This window comes from Pseudopipra pipra, chromosome 6 (genome assembly GCF_036250125.1).
Source record: "Pseudopipra pipra isolate bDixPip1 chromosome 6, bDixPip1.hap1, whole genome shotgun sequence".
NCBI classification, from domain to species: domain Eukaryota; kingdom Metazoa; phylum Chordata; class Aves; order Passeriformes; family Pipridae; genus Pseudopipra; species Pseudopipra pipra.
This window is the reverse complement of record NC_087554.1, coordinates 47,007,297-47,032,541: the sequence shown is the minus strand read 5'-3', so window position 1 is coordinate 47,032,541 and position 25,245 is coordinate 47,007,297. Positions and strand designations below refer to the sequence as shown.

The window sequence follows — 25,245 nt, the reverse complement described above, 5'->3', positions numbered from 1 at the left end:
TGATGACTCCTACAGTTCTTAAATTGTTTTCAGTCTTAAATTTTCATGTTGCCTTACTGATGAAGGCTGTACTTTAAGTGGTGTTGTCTGTTACTAAGGTGCTTCGACATTCTTTGGACAGACTGGGTCTAATGAACATTGGCATCATCGCTGCGGATGGAGATTGGAACGTTTCAAACGAGATGATAGTTGATCCCTATCTTAATGATGCTATTGAGGTAGTCGGGTAAGTGTGGGAGAAGGGAGGCATTTTAAACATGGCTTATTGCTTCCTCTCTTTAAGTAAGTTTTCATCTCCATTTTCAAGAGTCATATATTCTTGCTTCATACTTCCTAGCCGTTCCCATTTTTTTCATCATCATATACAGTGGTGATGGATTATTCTTTCTTGTCTTCTTCTCTTTCAGTTTAGTGCATGTGTAAGCTGACCTTACCACTCTTCCATTATTTCTTTCAAGTATCCATTTAGGAACTGTGTTTTAGGCTTCTTAGCAATAGTGAATGACAGGAAACTTCTAACTAACCTGCATGTGCATCTTCAAAGCTAGAAAAACTTCAGACTGAATTCTTGGTCTTCAATTGGTTTTAATTTCAGGTAAACTTGAACTTTCACAGTGGAACTTATCACCCTGGGTCTTCCTGTGCTTGTGGTATTCCCTGGTACATGTTTGTGATTTTTCTGGTCATATCTTAAATCTAGAATTTTCTGTTTTGTTGCTTATGTCTGATAACAGATAGTATTAAAAGTGCACACAGAGACAGTAAAATAGAAGTAAAAACAAACATCCAAACTTTGTAAACTAATACAAACTATCTCAATTTTGGCAGCTAGGAATGCCCACTGTTGCAGTTTTGGCAAATACCAACTCGATTGTTTGCCTTCACTCTTGTTCCATAATACAGTTTCTTACTACCTTGCTTCTGTCAACTGGCTTGATACTTATTCTGCTGCTCCTGCTTTCTTTGTAATCTCTGGTTTCTCAAAACTATAAATAGTTTTTTAAAAATTACAACATGTCCCAAGTGGAAATGAGCTATATCTGTATAAATTGCTCACTTATGTTACATTTGTTAACTTATCCATGTTGTTAACCTTACTGTGATAAAAACATTTTTGTGGTCACTAGTGTACCAGTTATCCTCTGTATGTCAGGAAGTGCGATATGCTCATCTTTGTTTAAATTAATGCATGATTCAAGGGTTATAGTCAGTTAAGCAGGGATTTTATAAAGAAACTACTTTCATATGTGTTGAGCTTGTAAACACGGATCACCTGGAAGTGGCTGCCAGAGAAATACAAATTATAGTGTCAGCATTGAGTAAGTCCTTTGTTTTAAAAATTTAGAACTTTCCCAGGTTAGGCAAGACTTGCACCTCAGGAAGTTATAGTGCATTAGGAAATGTTTTACTAATGATTTCCATGCCAATACAACTTGCAGAATGAATGCACTGAGTGTGTATGGTTCTTATTTCTTTAAGAGCTTGACAGAATCAAGGCTAGGAGTACCTGTTTTTGCTTGTGCCTTTAGAACCACAGATGTGTTTTAGTTGTTCTTTAAGATGAAAGTTCTTTTTGTAAGAGGTTTTTCTTGAATGCCACAGAGATTTTTCCCCAACTCCACCTGCCACTGCTGATCACAGAAAAGGAACAGTTAGGTAGGTTTTCCTGTGCAGTGGTGTTATCTGTCAAGAAACTAAGGGTAGTACAAAACGAGAACACCATGTTTCTGAGCCAGTGCTGATTTTAAGATACCAGCTATCAGAGTCCTTGCTGACCTAGTGAAAAATAATAATATTTAGGCATCTGTCCTTCAAATGCTAAAGTTCATGAAGTTGCTAGAAGTCAGCTGTATCTGTATGTCTCTTAGATAACCATGTCTAGTTGTTTGCAAAATCTGCTATTCAGTCTGTTTTCCTAAATAGCCTTAAATTCTTTCCTCAGAAATCCTTTTCTGTATATTCTTCTGTAATCTCTTTCCAGGTATAACCTCTCAGTGACTTTTTCTTAGTTCTTTTTAGTGTGGAATGGAGACCTGGGTTTAAATTTCTATATTGTCTTATTTAGAAATTATCAACAGAATTGAAGTGATTGCTTTGGCATCCATCCACAAAAAGTAACTGCCCTTTCCCTCTCTTTTGTGTTTCCTTTAATTTTCAGTTTTCCTTTTTGTGGTTTTTTTTGTTTGTTTGTTTGTGTTTTGTTTTTTTTTTTTTTTTTTTTTTTTTTTGCATCAGGTAATTTTTACCTTGATACCATTGCTCCCTGTGGAGCTTTAGCCCTGCCTAAAATACCATTTGTAGTCTGATGGATATCTAAGGTAAATTTTAAGGTAAATGGGATGTGGGGAGAATCAGAAGGCTGGAAGTGAGAATTCATGAGTGAAGTTAGACAGCTTAACAGAAAAAGCAAAAGCTGTGTCTGCAAGCAAAGCAAAATGTAAACTTCCAGAATTTTATTAAAGACATAAAACGGGATTGTTCCTAATATAAGCCAGTAATCTGCTCCCTGACTGCACTTTTCTATCTACCTAGTTGGAAGGTTTTGCTGAAGTCAAGGTATATGACATCCACTGATTTCACTTTGCCCACACAGGTGATCATCTTGTAGGAAGCAAACATCTTTGTCAGACATGATTTGCCCTTGGTAAATCCATGCTGCTGTTCCCAGTTGTCCTCCTACCCTTCTAGTGCTTTGACATGGCTTCCAGGAAGACTTGCTCAGTGACCTTCCTGGAGGCTGTGGCTAGATTGATGGCACTGTAGTTTTCCAGATCCTTCTTCTTGAAGATGGACATTAAAACTCTTTGTCTCTAGTCATCAGGAACCTTCCCTAATTGCTTAATAGGTTAGCCTTTTTATGTATAAGTCTGAAAACCAAATACTGCCTTATTCTAAAGCAAGATGTAATGAAAAGTACAACACATAAGTATACTGTTGGTAATGTTATTAGTAGTAACATTGTGTTCAGCTGAAGTTATTAAAACTTTGGGGGAGGAAATCTTGATGTTTCAGGCTGCTCAGACTGCACATAACCTAGTTCGTATTCTGATCTGTGAAAAAAAAATATTGCAGCACTTCTTTCTGCAGATAGTGTGCCCTGTAAGAGAAGATTGTATCTGGTAGAAATATACAGAATTGTTTGAAGATAGTTGGGCATTTGATGTTACATGAATTTACAAGTACAGCAAATGCTGTTTAGGGGACCTCTGCGTCATTAGTACATCATTAGATTTGGTGTTACATGGCATTTTAGATTTGTTTCGTTAACTTTCAAGGTCTTAAAATGTCTCTAGGGAAGTGTGAAGTAGTTGAAATTTTAAAGCTTGACATACAACACAGTTGAGTAATGAGGTGTGTACATGTCTGGGGTTTTTCTTGTTTCTTTCGTTGTTTGTGTTTAGGAAGAGCTCAGCTCAATTCTGTTGTTTCACCATTAAATTGAAATAGCTGATTAGCAGGAAAAATAGGGGGAATCAACTCCTGTTCTTAATTGAATGTTTACTGTGCTTTTGCAAGGTTTGTACATTAGAATTCAGTTGTCCTTGCCTCGTATGTGGTCCTTGTAGCTTAACAATCAGCATTGTAACATCTAAGTGCCTGATCTGCCAGTGGAGTATCTTGCATGAAATGTGATATAATTTGTATTTATCTGTAGTTTTGTGTCTGTAAGAAAAGAACAACCAAATGTTTTTAATTTTTCCTGTTTTCATGTACTTTAGGGTTTGGTATGGTAGAGGAAGAAGATGTCCTTCTTTGAAGGCACTTTGTGCTTGACAATCTAGTACATTTTGTTTCTTGTAATAGTTGCCCAGGTTGCAAAAACAAGAATCGAAACATAATTATTTCTTTTTTAGCTATGTTCAAATAGTGCTGAAGAAGATGCTGCCTTTCCCAATATAAGGTGTTAACAATTTGAAAAACATTTTTTTTATTTGTCCCTTCTCTCTGTTCTTTGCTCTCCTTTTTTTTTTTCCAAGCTGTTGAGGTACACATTGGATAAGCGTGGTCTGGAGCAGGTGAGGATCATAGCCAGCGATAGACTGTGGGAGCCCATTTCCTTTGTCTTGCTGATTGACTCTGAGCTGCATGGAGTGGTCGATGTGATTGGGTAGGGGGTTCTCTCTTTTTCTTTCTCGGTGGTTTGCTTATAGTCTGTCTTCATCTCGTTTATAACAAACACAGTCAAACCTTTAATTCTCTGTACTCTTACCTGCAAGGAAAGGATTGATTGTATAATCTTTCTTACTAACCCACATCAAATCACACGGCTGTTGTCCTGGCAACAGCCTCAACTCTTTCGTTGAATCGTGAGTCCTCTATTATATTGAAGATTCCTATTGGCTGTGAATGTACTTTTGATGAACTGAAGGTTTTTTGGACAACCCTGTTTATTCTGGGGAGGTTTTTGGTTACTGTAGTTGGTATGCAAAAAGTGCTTTAGCTTTACAGCTTTGTATACAGCCTTGTATTGCTGACTTCACTGGTCTGTTACTCAAATGGTTGTGATCCAGAAGTGGATTTGGGCTGTGATTCTTCTTTGAGTTACAATAATGTCTTGATTCTTAGTTTCCATTTTGTTTTGATGAGAAAGTTGTTTTTGGAAAGCATGCAACCAGCTGACTTGTTTTACTACTTCTGGACTTTGTCATATGATGCTAATATCGTGCTAGTAGACTAAATTTGACACTGATTACTGACTTGATGGATGAATGGAAATGTGTGTAAGACTTGCTCATTAACTTTTCAATTTACAGTAGCTGTAAATTTTAATTACTAGGTGCCATAAACTTGCCTGACTCAATCAAGTGCTTCAAATGTGGCAGTTCCTTGCTTCAAGTGGGGTGTTTTCATCCTTCTTTATATATCTGACCCATAGGAGGTGTAGAAATGAAGACCTTTTCTCCAAATACAGATAGGCAGGCAGTGTCATTTACCTCTGCAATCAATCCTCCCCCCCATTCTGAACGTGAACACTATCCTGGCAGTTTTTTGCAGGTGGAATCTTGGATCATGTGTGGATTACTTACTGTCTAAGTAAGCTGTAGTTGCTTAACTCTTTACAAGTGTAAGTTTTACATCCCTACTCTGATTCAGTCTTAACAGGTAGATTAAATAATCTCTTACGTATTTCAGCTTTTATTTGGCAGGGTTGTTAACACATAATATTAAACACCTTTTCAGGATATGGAGTGTGAAAACTCTGCCTTGTTTTTGCAAGCTCTGCACTTTATGCCACTACAAAAACCTTTGCTTGGTACTGAGGTAATACTTATGTTTCCAAGCCAAAGGGGAAATATACAGTAATTTGTAGAGCAGAGAAGAATGGAGCTAAAATCTCTCCTATTGGTTACATTCCCATTAGTGAAGCTAGGTATGAAGGACTACACTGGCCCATTGTCCAGTAGAGGGAAAAGAATGGAAAAAAAACCCCTTACAGTCAGCCTAGAAAAAGTGGTGTTTCTTGTGTCCCTGCCATGAATGTATCAATATGTCAAGTTTCAGGCTAATAGTAAAGGAAGTATTTATGCTTTCCTTTCCAGTGCTGATAATTTCATTTTAGTGTATGTACTTAGTGTCTTCAATGAATATGCTAAGTATTTTTTGCAAGTGATTTAAAAAGGTTTTATTTCAGTCAGACAAATCTCGCACAGTGAATCAGTGTTTTGATTGAATGTAATCAATAGTCTCCATTAGGAAAAAGCTGAGGAAGATCTTGAAAAGAAAATTAGCTTTCATTATATGTTTCAACTACTTTCAATTTACACCTCTGTAACTTCTGTAGTCCAACTAGCATGCTTTTTTGAAACCTGAGTTTATTAAAAAAATTAGCTAAGTTCATGTGTAGGTCCGAAGACATTCATACAGTTAAGTTCTTAGAATAATGCCTAGTACTGTATCTTATTGTCGATTTTACAATTATTTATGGTTTTGTTTAAGATCCTATGAGTTAAGATGTCTTTTCTCTGTTTAGCAGACTAGTTAGGAAAATCTTCAAGCTCAGTTTCAGGATAGAGCTTTGCTTTAACAAGCTGTGGAAATTGTACAGCATCTTTAAATCTAAGTTTACTTATATGCTGTCATATATCAGAAGAAATATTCTTCTACTGATGCAAATACAATAAGCTCTGGAATGTTATGACTCCACCTCGGTCCATTTTCTTCTATTCCACTTGTAGTATTCCAAAGATATTTTGTTTCTCATTTTCAGTTTGAAGGAGATGAATCATTGCTGCTATATGTACTTCCAAAGATTGACTTTTCTCTTTGTACTAAGTACTCTTTCTTTTTAAAATGTTATGTAGGGCTCACTATCCTGGGACAAAAACAGTGCAAAATGCCATATTAACTGAGAAGAAACTATGGTCTTCAGAAGATTACAGTACTTTCAATGATGAAGTAGGTGCAGGCTGCTGGGCTCGGATCCTGAACCAAAACTATGTAAATGGAAACATGACTTCGTAAGTGTTGTGCACTACTGCTCACTTTCACAACTTGGTGTGTAAGAATTCTTTAAAATACTATATAAGACATCTATCTGCTATGGTAAGAAAGCAGGTAAACTGAAACTACCTCTGCTGTCAGCCTGAATTCAAATATAGTAACATATGAAGTCTGCTGTCCTTAATTCTTTCTGGAGTAGAAGTTCCACAGGTTTGTGTATTCTTAGTTACTGTTCCACAGCATCCAATGGTTTATGCAGCTAATTTCAGATGCCTTTGAGACTGATAATAATTATTAAAAAGAGAATGTTTTTAAGAAGAACTATCCACATGAAAAACTTTGGAGAAAAATATCCATAATGCTAATTTGTCTGTATTTTTCTTAAGGTCTTGATCAAGTTATTTGTCTTTGGTCAAACGTAATATGTATGGATGTAATTATCTAATTTTGCCATTCAATTTCTTCCTCAGAATCCATTCTAAAACACACTGTAGTCATTAATTTACTGTTCTGCACATTTTCTTTCCGAACTGAAAACTGGAAGAAAGCTGTTCTCTTTACTGGGAAATTACATAACTCCCAGTTTTAGAAGATAATAGTAAATATAGTTTGATGTTTTTAGTGCCAAACCTACTAATTTGAAAGAAAAGGTCTGATTAAAGAAAGTAAGTCATCAAGATGTAATCAATATTGTTCAAAGCTTTTAGTTTTGATGTAACTTCATTTTGAAACAATAAAGAGGATTGTTTTTGTCTGAAGTGGTTGAAGTGGGGCCCAGTACAAATCACTTAGATACTTGTAAAGGAAAGTTTCTTGTCACCTGGTTTTTACAAATTTTTTGTCTTTTCTGCAAGCTGAAGCTTTCTAACAGATTAATATTTCCTATGTGAATTCCTGGTAATTCTGATTGCCTCTTAACTTTCATATGCTTTAATGTCTTAATTTGGGATTGGTCTTTTCCAATGTTTTTCTGTTTTTACAGGCTCTTTCTAGTTATATATGTCCCATTTGTTTTGCAACCTGACTACCAGGCATATGTATTGTATTTATAAATTATTTTAGAATAGTTCTAAGTCTGTATATCCAACAGTGAAATTATATTGGCTTTTATATTGAAAACAGAATCTGCTTGATGAAAGGCAGCTTATCTTTCTCTGAGCTTGTTTCCTTTGAACTTAAGTTTCCTACATCTCTTTGTAAGTTTGAAATCAGCAGAACAAATTTGATGTAAGCATGTTGAGTTTGCAAATCAAGAGTTATTTATTTTATGAGCATGTTTTTGTAGAATTCCAGGGTCTCTTCATATGCTTGTGTAGTGTGATTAATCTATGGCAGTGACTTCAGGATGAGGCCTTTGCAGTCACCCATATGCATCAGCAGAACAGCTTGCCAGCTTTTCCTTTCTACATAACTGTAGAAAGCTGTATTTCCATATTTATGGCCCAGAGGTCTAAAGTTTACAATCCTTGCAAAACATTTTCAGTGAAGACTAAATCAAAGTACCTGAAGTGATTAACCTCAGTATCCTGACGGTAACCTGTTGAAATAGCAACAGCTCATGGAGGATGGCTGGTTAAAGTTGTTTTCTGTTTTTTATTTATATGGATAAAGAAAGGTTAATTTTTTTTAGTGTTACTTAACTGCTCTCCCAAAAAACTCTTCCCAAAAAAACTTACCACCATGCACAACAATAAACAATTAATCAAAAAAACTCCAACCAAATAACACCCCAACAAAAAGCTATAAATTTTCCCAACAAAATTTCTTGCCTTCAAAACAGGAAAAAAATAAACAAATGGAGTCTTTAACCCTCAATACATATTTCGTTTAATATGCAATTTTTTATGATGATATAGCCAGGGAATGCATCACAAGTTTTGGAAGAAGCTCTCAACACTGCAAGCTGATTTGCTTTATTTTTCTCTCCTGTGTTTTTTTTTTTTTCCCTTTAGCTGGAAAGATATTCTCCCTACCCCCACCCCCAAATTATTTTCATTGTATGCTGGAGAAAAAAGAGGAATGGGTTATTGTACTAAGTTAGTATAATACTATCCGTATGAATGGAGCCAACTGCACAGCCGACACCTGTTTTTCTTCCAGGACAATCGCATGGAACTTAGTGGCTAGTTATTATGAAGAGTTGCCCTTTGGTCGGTGTGGGCTAATGACAGCACAAGAGCCATGGAGTGGCCACTATAAAGTTGAAGCTCCTATCTGGATTACAGGTAAAAACTTTGCAGTTAAAATTTTGGTGATCTGACACCGAGCATCACTGTATTTTCCGAGGCTTTCATTTCTTTAGTGTTTTTATGTGTATTATTTTTTTTTTTTTGGTACCAAATTAAGGCAGATTTGTGAAAAGTTTTGTGAATACTTTAAAAAAGGAGGAAAAAAATGCTCCTTTCAATAGAAAGCAAAAAGATCTAATATCTTAATAGTTGACCTTTAGATGTAGCAGAAATGAATAAGCTACTGCCTTTATAGCCATTACTATTACAATATTTTGATCTGAAGTGCCTATAAGGGTTAGTGTCTTTCATGTTTTCTTCCCCTCTTCTATTTTTAATCTTTGAGGAGTATCAATTTCATTTGATACTTCTCAATTTGAGAAAATGGAACAAAGAACCTCTGTATTCTTACCCTGCTTGAGATTCTTGGCTTGTGTAAATCAGCATTTCCTTAAGCTTGGGGAAAGCGAAGTATGTTCACGTAGTGTCTGTCTATGGACACATGGATTCACTGGCTTCCCTGTAGTCCTTCTGTATGTAATGTTTTTGCCACTGTGTCTTTGCCACAGTTCACTAGAGCAAGTAGGATTTGCAGTGCCATGAGTGAGGTACAAAACAAATACTTTAATTTTTGTTCTTATGCTGGTTACCTATATATGTAAAAGCATTAAACCAAAAATGGCCGAACTGTCCCAGGAACAGTTCGGAACAGCTGAGCGGTTGTTCCTTTGTCCATGTTGCTCAGGATTTTCAGGATCTGGGTCATATTTTCTCCTTTATGCTGAAAACCTTATTTATCTCTCACGGAGATGCCCATCTATGCTTTCTCTGACTCAAATGTTTACTTTATTTAAAGAAAAAAAAAAGATTTGTGAAAATCTAAACTGTGATGAATTTTCAAATTGCATGTATGTGAGTACCTTACATAGTGGTATAATAGCTTGTTCTTCCTGTCTAAATAACCTCTATCATTTTAACTGTTTTTTCTGCCAGAGAGTTGGTGTTTTAAATTGTGCCTTCGTATAATTCTTTAATCTTTCTTCTTGTATAGGTAGAATTTATTATGGAAGTTCTATTACTTTCTTCCCCAAATCAGGTTTTTATTGTGTAAGCATGTATGAGAGAAATTTAATTAAGACTGAAAATGGTACTATTTTTTATTAAATGTTACTGTATTCTGATTTTTATTCATATTGTCTCAGCACACACAACACAATTTACCCAGCCAGGCTGGTCATACTTGCAAGTGGATGGACACTTAGAAGGAGGTGGCAGTTTTGTAGCTCTGACAGATGGTCTAGGGAACCTTACCATCATCATTGAAACTATGGTATGTGCATCAGCAATTCCAATGAACTAGGAAAGATAATGTTTTGTTATGAAGGACCTGTCTTGATTTGTGTAGTTCAGAATCTGTGAATGTCCTTTGGTACTGGTAGCTTTGTTAGTGAGTCCAATAGAGGTCCTTTTTTCTACGTGAAGTTTTGAATAGCTAAATGAGTCTTCCTGAAGACCAATATATATATGTCTTCTTTATCTTTTTATCATAAATTAGCTTTAATTTGATTACACACTCTGGGAGGAAGTTTAATCATATGCTTTTTTAAAATCAGTATTAAAAATAACATTATTAAAGTAGTGTAATTGTAGTTATTATGTTAACAGTGAAATAAATGAGTGCTTTTTAAATTTCAATTCTATGCTGCATGTTTTTCCTATGGGTTGCCTTGTGATGCATTCCAGTAATGAATGTTCCTTCTGTTAAATTTATTTTTTTCTTCAGACTCATAATCACTCTCAATGTATCAGGCCTCCACTGCCTAATTTCAGTGTCACACCTCAGAGAGCAACTTTCTACCTCAAAGGATCATTTGTAAGTAGATCTTGAATACACTTGAACAATCTTGTAAAATGAACTACTATTCATAATCAAATACATGCAAGACAGTACCACAGGTTAGCAAGAAATTAACAGCCTCCAATACCAGAGACTGTACACACCTGGCAAAGTTTTAAGCATTCGAATTCTGCTTTTACCAGGAGATGCAATGTCATGACTGAAATTGTAGAATTGTTACCTCCCAGTCTTATCATCTGTATATTGAAGAAGAAATTCCCCAGAAGAGACATGCAGTTGGATTTTTCTTTAGAATTTATTCCAATGCTGGGTGCTCTGACTATGCTGATGGAGTTTATCTGGCCAGCATGGCCATCAACTCCTTTGCAGGGGAATAACTGGTTGATTTTATGCTGTAGGTTATGTTGTTGCATCCTGTGAAAATTCTGAGAATCTCCCAGTTGTTGGTTTGTTTATTCTCTTTTTTAATCTTGCTAAACTAAATTTCACTCTGAAATGTGAACAATACCTTCACTATAAACTGGAGTGAATCTTTGTTAATTGATTTGGATGATTCCTTCTCAGAAGTTGACAGTGTTTACTTATTCAGAATTTGATTTTTGACGACATTGGTTTCCTTTACAAGGAGGCAGCTTGGACAATACTTTTGGCAATAAAATGATTTGCTTAGGAAAAGCAAGCTCCAGGTTGCTTGCTTATATCCCTAATTTTAGGGATTAGGTATGATTAAAATTTGTAGCTAATGTTATTGATATGTCATAGTATTGCAGAATTTTGGAGATCTGTAAGCAAAATACTTTGCTCAAAAATGGATATCAAAGGACCAGCAACTAAATTAAAGGTCTCGTTAAAGTGAAATTAGCAGGAGATTGTTTCAGTTTAGTTACTCTTAGGCACAGAGCTTGTATCAAAGGGTACTATTGTTGGTAAAAGAGAAGCTAAAGATTTTGTTGTGTGATTGCAATGCTTTCTGTCTTTAAAAACAAGATTGCTGCATGTTAGGACATTATTGATGTATAATTGATAAAAATATAAGGCATATGTAATGACTAGCTGAGCAGAGTCGCAGTCTCTAATGTGATCATTTAACAGCTTTAAAATAACAAAAATTAGACACCCATAGAGGACTGATACTTCTGAAGGTGAATATTCAAGGTTGTTTATTTTGCTGCTGTTGTGTTAAATTATATATTGTGTTTCGTTGTAGTTTATGGTGGAAACCCTTCAAGTGTGGCATTCTAGACTTGGTTTTGAATCTGGAAACTCCAGTCTTTTTCAGCGACTCCGCCCTGTAAAGGTGAGTTGATCAGCTGTAATTACAGTCTCTCTTCAATTTCAGGTGCGTCTTCCCCCTTTGCTGAAACTCCTTGACTTTTACGCTTAAGATGCATATTTAGGGCACATTCATTAAGGCCTTTTGATTACAATTTTAACAGTTATATACAACCTTTCTTGGAGGTAATAAAGAATTTGGGGGAAAGGAGTTTTCAAAATAGCCTGGAGATATTAAATGCTGAGGCAAGAAGACAGGACATTTGCCTTAAAGCAGGACTTTAGAGGATCTTCTTTAATTCGAGAACTTGAGTATTTAGTCATTTAGTTGTTTAATTTTTGCAGCTTGAGTTTTCTTCAATTCTAGGTGTGGAGGGGAAGATTTTCTTTAGATCTAGATGTGGATGAAGTCTACACTTTAACCACACTCAAGACAGGACATAAATGCATTTACCCAGAGCCGCCTCCACCTCATCCCTTTCCTTCAAATTACAAAGATGATTTTAATATACGTAAGTCAGAATTCTGTTATCCAAAAGTTTTATTCACACACAGATACTGCCTTTCTACATTATGGTTATAAGTTATGCAAGTTATGCTATTTGAATCCTCTACATGAAGTAGTGTGAGGTCTGTTTTGTTGGTTCTTTTTTTTTTTCTTTTTGTTTTTGTTTTTGGGGTTTTTTTTGAGGGGGGATTGTTTGTTTGGTTGGTTTTTTTGGGTTTTTTTTGTGGTTTTTTTTTAATTTTATTTTTTTATTTATATCTGTTTCTCCAACAACTTACACCTGTACACTTCACTTCAAATCAGGTGTATTTTACTTTGTGTCTTAACTGGATGTTCACTAGCAGTTCTGAAATTCTTGATGCAAATGGTATAGCTCATAATTATAGTGAACTTTTTTTTTGGAAGGGAGGTAGGGAAGAAGGCAATTTACTTTGTTCGTGTGTTTGCGAAAACTGATGTCTACTTAAAAACTTCAATTTCGGAGATTATGCTTTCATATAGCAGGTCAAAATTCTGAAGAAAATTTTCAGGGGAAATTTCTGAAAACAAGAGTATTTAGAAGAAAAATAATGTTTTGGAGTTGATATGTATTTTATTTTCTGAACAGGTAATCCACCTTTCAGTGAAGCCCCAAATTTTGCAGATCAGACAGGTGTCTTTGAATACTTTGTAAATGCTTCTGACCCAGGAGATCATGTGTTCACACTCCGCCAGGTGGTGGTTCAACGGCCCATCACTTGGGTTTCTGATGCAGACCAGACCATCAGTATCATAGGAAATTTTCAGTGGTATGTAAATACTATTTTCTAGTGACGTTTGGGGAAATGTCCTCCTTACCAGTGTGAGTTAGGATCAGTTAATCTGTCTCGAGCCTCATTCTCTTGGACAGAGGGGTTGTGCTTTTGTATTCAAATTCTCTGTACATATGTAGGAATGATGTCATAGGGACCTCCAAAAGTCATTGAGTGCTGCTCAGGGCCAAAGATCAACTGTGTCTGTCTAAATGGCTCTTAAAGGATGGGAAGTCCACCACATCTCTTGGTTACTTGGCCCACTGCTACACTGTCTTGGATTTTTTTTTTTTAAATTTCTGTCTTGCATATTTTTTTCAAGCTATTTTTTCAGAATAATGGATCTGAGTTGATGTACTAGAAAGACCAAGTCAAAATCCTAATTCAAAATATGCCCTAAGTTTCAATATTTTTTAAATGGGACAAAAAGAATTGATTACTTTTAAATTACATAATTTTGAGTTATCTGGATTAATTGTTAACAATTTGATCAATCTCATAATATCCAGACTATTTCATAGATAATTCAGTTGTATTTGTTGCAGACTGCCATCTTCTGAGCAGTTCCTAGAATTGTGTGGATTTGATTCAACTGCTACTTCAACCAGTTTTATTTCTGGGTAAATGTAACTGAGGTTTACTGCTTTGATAAGAGTATGGTTACAATTGCAATTCTTTCTAGGAGCTGTAATGGTAATTTGGAATCAAGCAGCATATTTTAGAGTAATGTTTATTTAGAATTAAGAAGCATTTGGAAAAGAGCCTGTTAACTAATTGTGCTTTTATAGTAAGGATAAACTTCATGCTTAAAACTTTTTCTTCTACTAAGAAGTCTAGCTTAAATTCTTTTGATATGGTCTTTAAAGTAGCCATTCTGTCATATTTTTTTTGCTTTGATTAGATCATTGATGTCCCAAATGCTTCACACTTCTAATTTCAGGCCTGGAGAATTGATTGAATCACTTTGATCTGAAGCCTGGAAGAATACCATAATCTTGTAACTGGAGCTTGTTCTTCAGTTTTCTTTTACAGCCCTCTGTTAAGAAAAAAATCTCATATTCCCCTATAATCAACTTTCCCTCATTGAGTAAATCATATTCAGTGATTCCTATAACAGCTATGCATGCTGTATTCTTAAATTACTGTACTGACATTCCTAAACACTTCCCATTATTTCATTTTTGATCCAGTTCTTTCTGAATCTTCATCTTATTTTCAGAACCATGCTTGTGTCCTGAATATTCAGGTGATTCTTCAAGTTTTACTGATCTGTAACTTTTTGTAATGCTGATCTTCAATTGCAGGCCCTCAGATTTGTTTGCTTCATCCTCAGTTTAAAGCTAATCTTGTCTCTGGCAGATGTTTTCAACAATTAGTGTATGTCATTAAAATTCAGAACCAATCTTGTGCTAAATTTCTCTGTGGAATCATATTTGACTTCAGTCGTTAGTGGCAATTTATTTTGATTCAGTTTCAGGATTATTTAGTTGGTTTTAGTTTGCATTTTAAACTAGCGCATGTGAAAGCCTTTTTTTCCCTTCTTCTGAATTTGTTAGTGTTTTGCTCTGTTTGTTTTATTGAACCTAGCTATATTCTGAGACATTACTATTTAATTAATTATTCATTGCTTCCAGTCTCTTAATAATGGCTTAAGGAGGATGTGGGGGTTCTCTTGTTTAATACTTAGGGAGTCACGAAAGTAATCTAGTTTGTGTAATGAATATATATCCAAGAATCTAATACTTCTTATAACATTATTATTGTGTTAGAGGTGAGGAGAAAAGATATCTAAAATAGTTATTCTTTGATTCAGTTATCAGCTGAGCTGGTGTCACAGAGTCTTTTTGTATTCTGTAAATAATCATGGATAATTATAAACCTCCTAAATATGTGACCTTGCAGCTGTATCCATATTGCAAATGTTTTCAGATATGGGATATAGATTTTTAGTTTGAATATACATTAATAGAGGTAAAGAATGCTTTTAATTTTTATGATTGAGAGGCTTGTGCAACTTTGGGGAGGAATAACTTGTGTAAATTTACTAGGTGCTATTTGATGGTTCTGGTATCACTTTGCTTTATTCTCCTTCACAGCTGTCATTATGTGTATAATATAGTGTCTTACTGTTGAGCTGGAGTATCACCTCAGGAAAATCGAATAATTTCAATGTATTTGAACATTTTGTTTAAAAACATTTGTTTTGGCTTTGGGGCAAGCAGTCTGGATTATTTAAGACCTGTCCTGTATTAAAAATCCTAGAGAAACGGCAAATTTTAGCAGATCTGGTGCTATGACCTTGAATCTTGGATTTGATTTATCTGGAAGCAAGTTTTATTTTGCAGACTGGACAGCTTTTCTGTGGATGTGCAAAACTACTGTTTGGTAGATTTTTGTTTGTGTGGGTTGGTTTTTTTAAATTCTATTTTAATAATTAATTGAAACTTGCTGACAAAACACTTTGTTTTGTTGTTGGTTTCTGAGAATTGCCATGCTTATGGAAATCTATGAACTCACATGTAGGAATGAGTCTAAACAAGTTCTGTGTTTCTCCCACATTAAGATTGCTAAATCTTTCCTTAAGAAGGTTGCTCTACTGAATAAGGAATACCTACTGCCTGCTTAAAAAAATTGATTCCTTCCTTCTGAAAACACTGAACTTCTCTTACAGGGTAAACATGACAGTCACCTGTGACATCTACATAGAAAAGCAACATGATGGGGGCGTATTTATTGCAGGAAGAGTTGACAATGGTGGGATATATGTTCGACGTACCAAGGGAGTTTTCTTCTGGGTTTTTGCAGATGGCACCTACAGAGTGACTCGTGATATAGGTAAGCAGCTCTTTGCTAAAGAGGATGCTGGCATATGAACATGTCTTCTTGACAACCTTGATAAAAATGGCTAACATTCAGATTTTATAGTTCAGTTGTCATCACTATGAATTTAAGCTATTGTGCTCTAATAATGGCCCCTTTTTGTAGGTGGAGAAAGCATCTTGAGGCTACTGGCTGGCTACTTAGGCTTAGCTTTCTGGATTTTTTCTTTTTCCACTGACAAAACCTATTTTACACTAGAAAATATAAACTAGTTTGCTTTTCATACATACTCTGATACAGTATTAATTACAGAAGGATTTGATCTGTCTTCTTAAACTACACATTGAAAAAAACCCTGAGTGACATGCAGGGACTTGTCTTGAAGAGCAGTGCAAGTCACTGTACATACATCTGGCTTAGGTGATGCTGATGAGTGGCCTACTTTTTCCTCAAATTATGCATCCTACTGTTAGTCTAGCTCAGTGGAGTGAGAGCATATTCTACTTGTGATGCTAACATTCCATCTGTAGAGCATTTGACAGGCACATGAAAGAGTGTGTCATAAAACTTCATCAGTAGCTAAAAGGTTTTTTCTTTCAAATAGTGGCAGCTTATGTTGTTTAAATGGATTTCCTATCACTTCATGAGTTAAAATTTGCAGTAATTTCTGATGAGTCGAATGCAGCTTCTAGATCTACAAAAATACAATACAAATACAATAATATATTGTTGTGTGTTTGTGTGTGTGTTCCTTTCCTTTTTTACCATGGACAAGTAGCATAAAGAAGGTTTTACATATCTTCCCTTAGCATACTGGTGCTCCTTGCAATGTCTAACTCCATAAAAACTTAAATTTCAGCTGTACATAAAAATATACTTGTGTTTAGGATCAACTCCAGTATTTATTTTTAATAAGACATCGCAACATTACCCAATTAGTTTCTCAGGCTGTCAAAACTAATTTTTCCTAGATGAAATGATTAACCACCTCATTATTTCAGGCTGAGACACTTGTTACACAATATGATAATTTTTTTCTGTACAGTGATTTTTGGTCATCTTTATAGATTTGTAGAAGGGAGCCTGAGTGTTAAATTACCTTGCAGCTAAAGCTGTCTGCTGAATAATTGAAGACTTGTAGCATTTAATTTTTTTTTCAGGTCTTCCATCCAGGTGTCAAGCACACCCAATTTTTGCTTAGCTTAAATTTTGAGTAGAACTAAGCAACATGATGATGTGGCAACTCCAACCCTGTGATTTAAAATAGTTCCAAGCAATACACAAAGAAGGAGGTCTATAGATACTATAGCTACTGTCACACATCATGAACTCCTACTCTCAACAGAGCGAATCCTCATCTTATGCCAAATTGCAAAGAGCATTAGAGATTTTAGTGGGAAAACAGTCCTGGCAAAACAGGAGAATGCACTGATAACGTAGAGCCTGGTTTGCGTGTTAAGCCTTCCATGCTGCGATTGAAATTGGTAAAATGTCAGTCCTGAGCACTTCTGAAAAATAGATATTATTTTGTTTTTGCTGGCTTGGTATTTATCAGCATCAGCAAAAGGCTGAAGTAACAGTTTGTTAACTTAAGCATGTTTTGCAGCTGGAGAAGAAATATTAATGAAAGGGCTTTCTGGTGTCCGGGATAATGCATGGCACACACTTACTCTCAACATTCAGGTAAGGACACCGGCAAAAAGCCAGAAAAACAGTTATGAAACTTCAGTCCTAAATGGTTTAGACAAAACAATGCTATACTATTGATGGTCTACTTGTATTAGTTTACCCTATCTAAAACATAAATAATATCTGTTATTTTAAACCAATATTAAAATGCCATACCAAGTTCTGCTGCCTGTATTTTTAAAAGGATCTTGAGAAACTGTAGAGGGTATAGAAAATAACGGGAAAGATGAATTGGAAGATGGAGGTAGGAGGGTCAGAGAGGCAAATCTCTTGTTTAAGCTAACAAAAAGATCTGATTTTTCTTTTTCTGAAGACAGTCAGTAGACAACAAAACTGGCCTGTTTTACAAATCTGTCTCCTACCAGTTCCCTTTACAGGCTAAGGCCTTGTATGTACAGCTAGTAAAGAACTAGGAAACTCAGATGAGCTGCCAACCTTCTCTACTGTTATAAATAAGCATGAGTGTAATGTTGCTGTATAAATGGGCTACAGTTAATGAGAAGCCTGCCCACATTTTTTTCTTTCCCCTCCACTCCACCCTTTTTGACCATAGACACTTGGAAAGTACTCCCAAATGTGGCAGTCTGAGCCACATTAGAAAATCCAAAATCCAATTTCCAGGCTTCCCCTCACCCCTTCCCACAATTTATCCCAACACCGGAGAGAAACTTTCAGGCCAGAGGCTTCTATAGGGGGAAGGGGAAGTATATACATTTATTTACACAAATAAATACTATACAAACTAAAGGCAACTATATATATATATATATTATTACACTTCTATCAGTCCTATAAGCCCCTCCCTTTAACTTTAGTCCAGGAGAAGCCTTTTGAGGCTGGGAAGTAACCAGTCTCTCCCTCATGGGAGTGTTCGGGGCCCGAACACTCCCCCCTCACCAAGCTCCAGCTGTTTGTGGAAGTTTTTTTCTCCTCATGAAGTCCAAGAAGATAGCTTTGAGTCCTTTCTCCTCGGTCTGCTGTGTGATTTCTCTTTCTCAGTCTCATACCTCGATTCGTAGGCTGCTGCAGTGTAGTTCAGCTTATCAAGCGTCCTCCAAGTCAGTTTTCGGCTGCCCCTGGTCAGCTTCGGCAGGCAACTCCCGAGCTCTTGGCCTGTCTCCAATTTCGCCTGGGATTTTTCTCCATAGCACCAAGCTGTTTTATTATCAGCTTGTCCATTTGGCTCTACTTTAATGCTGAGCCGTAAAATCCACCCCCTACCAGTCTCAATGCAGTGTGGGGGGAAAAAAGCCCCCTAGCCTTGGCCACAGGCAGCTCGGTCCAGTTATGCACTGTCCTAAGCGTCCCGCAGCTGCAGGGGGGGGAGGAGAGAGCCTAGCCTCCTCCCTCTTACCTCAGGTGCTGTGAATCTCTTCCTTCACAGCACACACTCCAAATGCTGCCTCTTACCTCTGGCCTAGGCAGAGTTGGGGGCCGCAGGGCTCCCTTCCCACCCGGAGGGGGAAAGAAGGAGCCCAGCCACCCCCTGGCCTTCTACACCTACACGCAGTAGACACCAATAGAAAAACTGCCAACAGCTTCTGGTGCTGTGTATATATGATTTTTCAGCAGAAGCAAACAACATGAATGGTGATTTGCTCTCCAAGGAACCCTGGCACCCAATCACCTCTGAGCCCCCGACTCTTGGGGGGGCCAATCTCAAACTATGACACTCTAAATATACCTGTGCACTCACCTGGGTGTGACATTGGTGCAATTAACTAAAAGGCCTTAATTCCTTCTTCTGAATGCCTAATCCCATTGTCTAATATAACGTTTGTAACTGCAGTGTGGTCTGGAATGTGGGGAAGCTTGAATCCTAGCTGGGGAGATCTGCTACTGAAGATAACTCTTCTAAAATGATGCACTTGAGTCCCTCATGCTAAAATGTCATTGAGTATTAGGAGCTGGGTTTTTTTCTCTTGTCATTTGGAGACAAAGGGACACTTGTACCTGAGTCATTCACTGGAATGGATGTAGTTTACTTTTGGCTGTGGTACACCTACATTTATGACAGTGATTGCCATCTGTAAAACAGGCCAAAACATTTGTTAACCTGAAGGTTTACTGAACATAAATAACTTAAAACACAAGACATTCACGGTAACTTTAAAATTACGGTGCTTCAAACTTCCCTCTGTGCTGTTCAAGTTTTTTGTACCAAATATATTTTTGATGTAATAACAGAAGAGCAGAGCCCTCTTTAAAGAATTCTTACATTAACTCCTTCTTGCAAGGCATTCTTTGCTTTTACCTGTGTTTATAATTGTCTTTCAGATTAAGAAATACAATTAAACTGAAGTACTTTTTTCTGAATACTGTTTAGTGGAACACTGGCAAGATAAACTGTAATTTTTCCTGAAACTGTTTTTAATTTCAATGGCTTGAAGTAGCTTGAGTGATACTTGAAATTCTGCTGTCTCCTCTTCCTCTCAGCTTAATGACTAAATTAAATCTATCTTTACTTTTGACTTCTGCCTAATTCTGCAGAATTAGTGCCATGTATATCATAAAGAGGGGCAGATATATCTTAAGACAGTAGGGCTGTTTGAGGGAGCCTAGTACAAGTGGAAGAGGAAAACCAGTTTACCTTTCAGATTTTACACTGAGTTAGTAAAGCTGTGAGTTAGGGAAGACGAGCCTTTTATATATTCCCTGTAAAAGCATTAGATCTGTTTCACAGAGCTGATAGACGCTGGAGGATTCTGTGCAATATTTAGAAGCACCTCTGCATGAAAAATGTGTGAAACGTAGTTGAAAGTTGACTTGACATCTCTCTGCTTTGTCTTGTCTCTCATGTGAGTAGGCTCAATGTCAACACAGATGCTGGATTTTACAAAGCTAACATTTTCCTTTTTTTAACAGGGCAATTCTGCCTCAGGACTGTTAAATGGTTATCCACTCTGGGAGAATGTCACTGTTTCTAAACCAAGCAATGGCTGGGCTGCTCTTGGAACTCGCTCGTTTGAGTTTGCACAGTTTGACAACTTTCACGTTGAAGCCAGCTGAGGTGCCTTTCACATTTGGAGAACCCAGTTCTCATATTACTTTGAATAAGAGCCAGTTCAAACTTGGAGGAGAGCTTAATGCTATGCTGTGATTGATCTGTTGGCAAAGAATCTGTATTCTGTCCTTATTATTTGTTAAAGGTTTACTTGAGTAGACGTCAACATGACTGTAACTTTATCCCCCAGTTGCTATGGGATTTTTGCCCTTTGATTTTTTGGGGTAAATTTTAGTTCAAGGTAATGATGAAAACAAGTTCATGGATTTAAATATCTTTTAATAACAACATCTTAACTTACCAGCTCACTTTTAAGATAACTTTAGAAGTTAACTGAAGACAGGTGCATCTTAAGCTGCATTATTATGTCCATGATTATGTCCGTTCCTTTCACTGTGAAAGAAAGAATTAAGTGCCAGTAAGCCTTATGAGCCAGTGGCCCCATACTTTTGTAGGTCTATCATTTTCAAGTTTCATTTGGATAAAGTACCTAGATTTTCAATAGTAAAAAAAAGATGTTTTGTCTGTTTCTTTGCTACAGTCTGTGACTAGACATTATGGTACTCCAAGTGCATTTGATTAGTTCTTCCTGATTACTTCTTCCAACTTGCATTGCCAGCCCTAAAATAGATCCTATTTTCAGTGGAATGTAAAAATGCCTTATGGCTGATCAGGCAGTGCAGGATGTGCCTTACTTCTAATCTACCTCCTCTTTCCAATGAAAGGGTTGAAATAGATGAAAAGATACCATAACTTACAGTTTGTTGATGATAACCTTGTGGGTTTTTTGCATGGTGCAAAGAATAAAAGCTTTGCATCATGGATGCTGGCAAGCAGAGTACCTTTTTTGTGTCAGGTCATGTGTGTAAACTGGCCTTTGTTTTCTAGAAACTTAGGCAACCATCTCTCACTTTTGATGGATCTAAAGCTTAGAACAGAAAATAATTAAAGCATAACAATGTTATTTAGCTTACCATATTACTGTGGCACAAAGAAGATATGGATACTATCACTTCCTAGTATAAAAGAAAATAAAAAAAGAATAGTCTTTGCCCTTAAGAGCCTGCAGTCTGTTCATAAGGTGACAGCAGGTGGACAGAGACAGAATTGTATAGTAAGCCAGCCAGTGGTACTGACACAGTAGTGTCTGTTTTTCAACTTTTCCTGTGTATCGTGGAGTGAAATTCAGAGGGAACTTCAGATCCTTGAGAAAGGAGGGATTCTGTTTTGCTGTTGCTTCATTTTATTTTTTTTCCCCCAAGTTACTGTGTTATAAAGAAAGCAAATCATTGAGAATATAAAGAGGTACTGAATGGGATTTTCCCTCACACACATTCCAACTTCAATTGGCTTCTTATTTTTTCTTGTTTGCCGTTGGTCAGAAGATGATGTCTGTTGCCATAATGAAACATGCCTCCTGTGTCCATCTATTTTTCACATTCACATTGTATATAACTGACAAGTGAGTAGTCTGCAGACTTGATAGGGCAGTAGTAGCTGTATGAGGCCATTTGTACCAGGCAACATCTTGAGAAAAAGATTAGCAGTATACTTGCATTTATAGAGATTATTCTTCTGATCCATTTTACTTTGAAGGCTGATTCCAGTAAGTGTTAACTTCAGTCTTTGAAGTTGTCATCTCATGTAGAGTTAATGTAATACAAATAATTCCTGGAAATTTTTTATGAAATTTTACTTTCCAAATTAGGTTTTGGAGAAGAGAATGTTCCATCTCTAATAACTGAAAATGCTTTGTCTTTTAGCTGTTATACTGATACTGCTCAATTTTGTACATACTAGTAACCCTGAAAAATGGTTCAGACCACTAAACTTTAAAATTCTTAGAAAGCTTCCAAATACGAAGTAACTGTTTACTTAACTGGGTGAAAAATGAAAGCCTGTTTTCCACATCACTTTCATTTGATGGTTGAAGTATGGATGCAGATCTGTTCATTACTTGCTTGATTTCATAAGGGATGTCACTGGTTACTCCAAATGTGAAGGAATTTAATTTTGGGTCCTCATATTCAAGTAATATGAGTATAATGTCTCAGAATAAATTTATGTTAACTGTTATGGATTTTCCTAGTAGGATACTTCTGAAGCCTTCCTGGTAGCTTCTGTGGCTGCAAGTAGTGTTTGTGCAAGAGAGAGATCAGCAATGATGCAGTTATTCCAAAGAAGCTGTCCATTTTTTTTACCTTTCAATGCACTAGTGCATTAAACTGTACTGTTATATTGTGTACTAAACACAATGTATTTTGTCACTGGACAAGTTGATTTTTTTTTTTCCTAATCTTAGTTTACAATGTTAAAGGATTAAAGTGCTATGAACAGAGTATGTGATTTAATGGTGATATAATGTTATTCATCTTTATATGTCTGTAATTCTTCACCCTTCAGCAGATTGTAATATGTTTGGCAATAACAAGCTGTCAGGTTTTTCACTGAGAGGTGGATTTATGTTGTTGATTATAAACACTAATCATTCCAAATGGACAAATAAAACACTTAAACCTCCTTTATTTGTGTAGAATGCTTCTGTAAATGGGTCTTTGTTTTTTTCAGGAAGAAAGCTGACAGTTTTTCCATTGTGGATTCTGATAAATATGCTTGGCATTAACTTAATTGTTTTAGAAGAGTTTTTCTGGCACTCTGAATAGCCAACCAGTCCTCATTAAAAAATATCTTAAAATCCATATGCATTAGGACTTGTGCTGTTGATAAAATGATTTTCTTATAGTGCTCAGTATACATTTTGCATATTTCTGGGTGGTTTTTTTGTGTTTAATGAAGGGAATTAAATTGTATTTGAGGACCAGTGAAGCAGAACTGCTGAGTACTAAGGTCTTACAAGATTTAGCTGAAAGTCAGTTTCTACATATGGAAACATGGTGTTGTACAGATGTACTTTGAAAGTTTAAAGGAGGCTTCTTTGCTTTGAGTATCCTTTTGGATCTAGCTTCAAATACACTTTTTTTCCAGCTAAACTTAAGCGTTCAACTTTACAAAGAGGGGAGAAATTCCATAGAGCTAGTTATATTTTCCAGGCCATCGTGCCTGGAAATGAAGATATGAATTACCTTGGAAATACTGCCTTCCAGTAACCAGGTGTGTGCTACCACTGTGCAAACACTGCATCAAGATCGGTTCTGTCCCTTCTTTACCACCCCACCTTTGAGGTTAGACACAAGCAGTTCTTGGGATTTCCAAACCCTGCAAAACACTGTGACTCCTTTGCGGGAAACTATTACTTTAGGCTACTGGTGGTGGTTCCTTTTGCAGTCACCTCCTTGTATCACTGTATCAAAAATAAATTTCTATTTCCAGATTTGATTTGGACTGGTAGTGGCCTGCTCTTTCCTTATTGAATCAGTTTTATTGCATTGTAGCAGCAAGTTGGTTGTTTTCACTTAATAAATTTTCATTTGCTTGCTAGAGGGTTGTGCATATTTTGAAAATAACCACAATAATTGTTGCTGTCCTTGATGATTTCAGTGGTATGACCAAAGAGAGACAGTGCTTAGACTTTATTATTCTCACTCTGATGGTTTGGTTTTTTGGAGGTGTTTTTTTGGTTGGTTGGTTTTGTAAACCCCTTGTAAATACTACAGTCATATGAGTCTAGCATATACTGAAAGCGGTAGGCAGGGAGACTGTAAAAAAACACCCTAATTTTGAAGACTTGTTAAGCTTGTAGTGGAATTATCAGATAGCCTTTTCAGTTTTGAGAATATTATACTTTGATACTTGATGAGACAAAATATCATGTGCCAAATGATGTTTGCTGAAACAGAAAATGCAAATGATTATCCATTTTCTTAATGAATATATCGTAGGTAAACGTATTGCTTTTTTGTGTGTGGCTGGAACCTTAGAAATCATCCTGATCATATAGGTAATGCATGAAAAGTTAGCATGAGCAAGTTCCTCCTGCCACGAGTTATGTTCCTTCCATTTATTCTCAAGTGTCACTGAAATCATAAAGGTGGTGTGTGGGAGGCGTGTCCAAGGCACAGGGGACGTACTGGGGCAGAGAAGCCCAGGGGAGCATGTGCCGACATAGGTAACCTCATTGGTCAAAAAGTCACATGGTGTTAAAGGATAAAACAACGCGGATTTTAAAATAAACTCTCTTTGTCTCACCACCTCACGAGGAGCATACTGATTCTTTACCATGTAAAGTACCCACCACGTTACAGTGGTGTTTCTAGAACGTGTGTTCTAAAAAGAAACCAAAACACCAACTAGTAAATGAGCAGAGGAAATATGTGTTTGCAGCAGTGTTGCCAAGCTTTCACTGTGTGCCAAGATACTTCTATGCGGTTATTTGCCCCGAAGGAATTTTATTTGGATAAGGTTAGAAACAGACACAGAACTCAAACATAAGTTTTCTCAGGGGCTCCTAGTAACTTTGCAACTAGTGCATTAAACCTGACTTTTACTTTTGTACACCCCAGGCTGAACTTAGACATATCTCTGGAAAGCAGGGAGGAAAGTATCCTAAAAGTATTTTGGAGTTGGAGTGTTGACTGTTTTCTTTTAATCCCTTTTCTGTTTGTGTCAAGTGACTAAGTTTAAAGTTCACTTAGGGCAGGAAAACAGTGATTCTTTTTGTTTTTTCTGTGCTCATA

The 25,245-nt window shown here is 36.4% G+C and overlaps 1 protein-coding gene across 3 annotated transcripts in view; it reads left to right on the top strand.

Annotated features, from left to right (window-relative positions):
* The window catches only part of GALC (galactosylceramidase), a 34,544-nt gene extending 11,410 nt beyond the window's left edge, over positions 1-23,134 (top strand). For 2 of the 3 annotated variants that reach the window (XM_064658912.1, XM_064658914.1), the window contains exons 7-17: positions 3,978-4,108; positions 6,303-6,458; positions 8,542-8,666; positions 9,872-9,999; positions 10,453-10,542; positions 11,735-11,824; positions 12,167-12,311; positions 12,915-13,095; positions 15,770-15,933; positions 17,525-17,601; positions 20,473-23,134. In XM_064658912.1, the coding sequence (XP_064514982.1) occupies positions 3,978-4,108; positions 6,303-6,458; positions 8,542-8,666; positions 9,872-9,999; positions 10,453-10,542; positions 11,735-11,824; positions 12,167-12,311; positions 12,915-13,095; positions 15,770-15,933; positions 17,525-17,601; positions 20,473-20,616 (1,431 nt within the window). In that variant the 3' untranslated portion in view covers positions 20,617-23,134. Of the gene's footprint in view, positions 1-98; positions 227-3,977; positions 4,109-6,302; positions 6,459-8,541; positions 8,667-9,871; positions 10,000-10,452; positions 10,543-11,734; positions 11,825-12,166; positions 12,312-12,914; positions 13,096-15,769; positions 15,934-17,524; positions 17,602-20,472 lie in introns of all 3 variants that reach the window. The other variant, XM_064658913.1, reaches the window with a different exon arrangement.
* Positions 23,135-25,245: the final 2,111 nt, after the last annotated feature.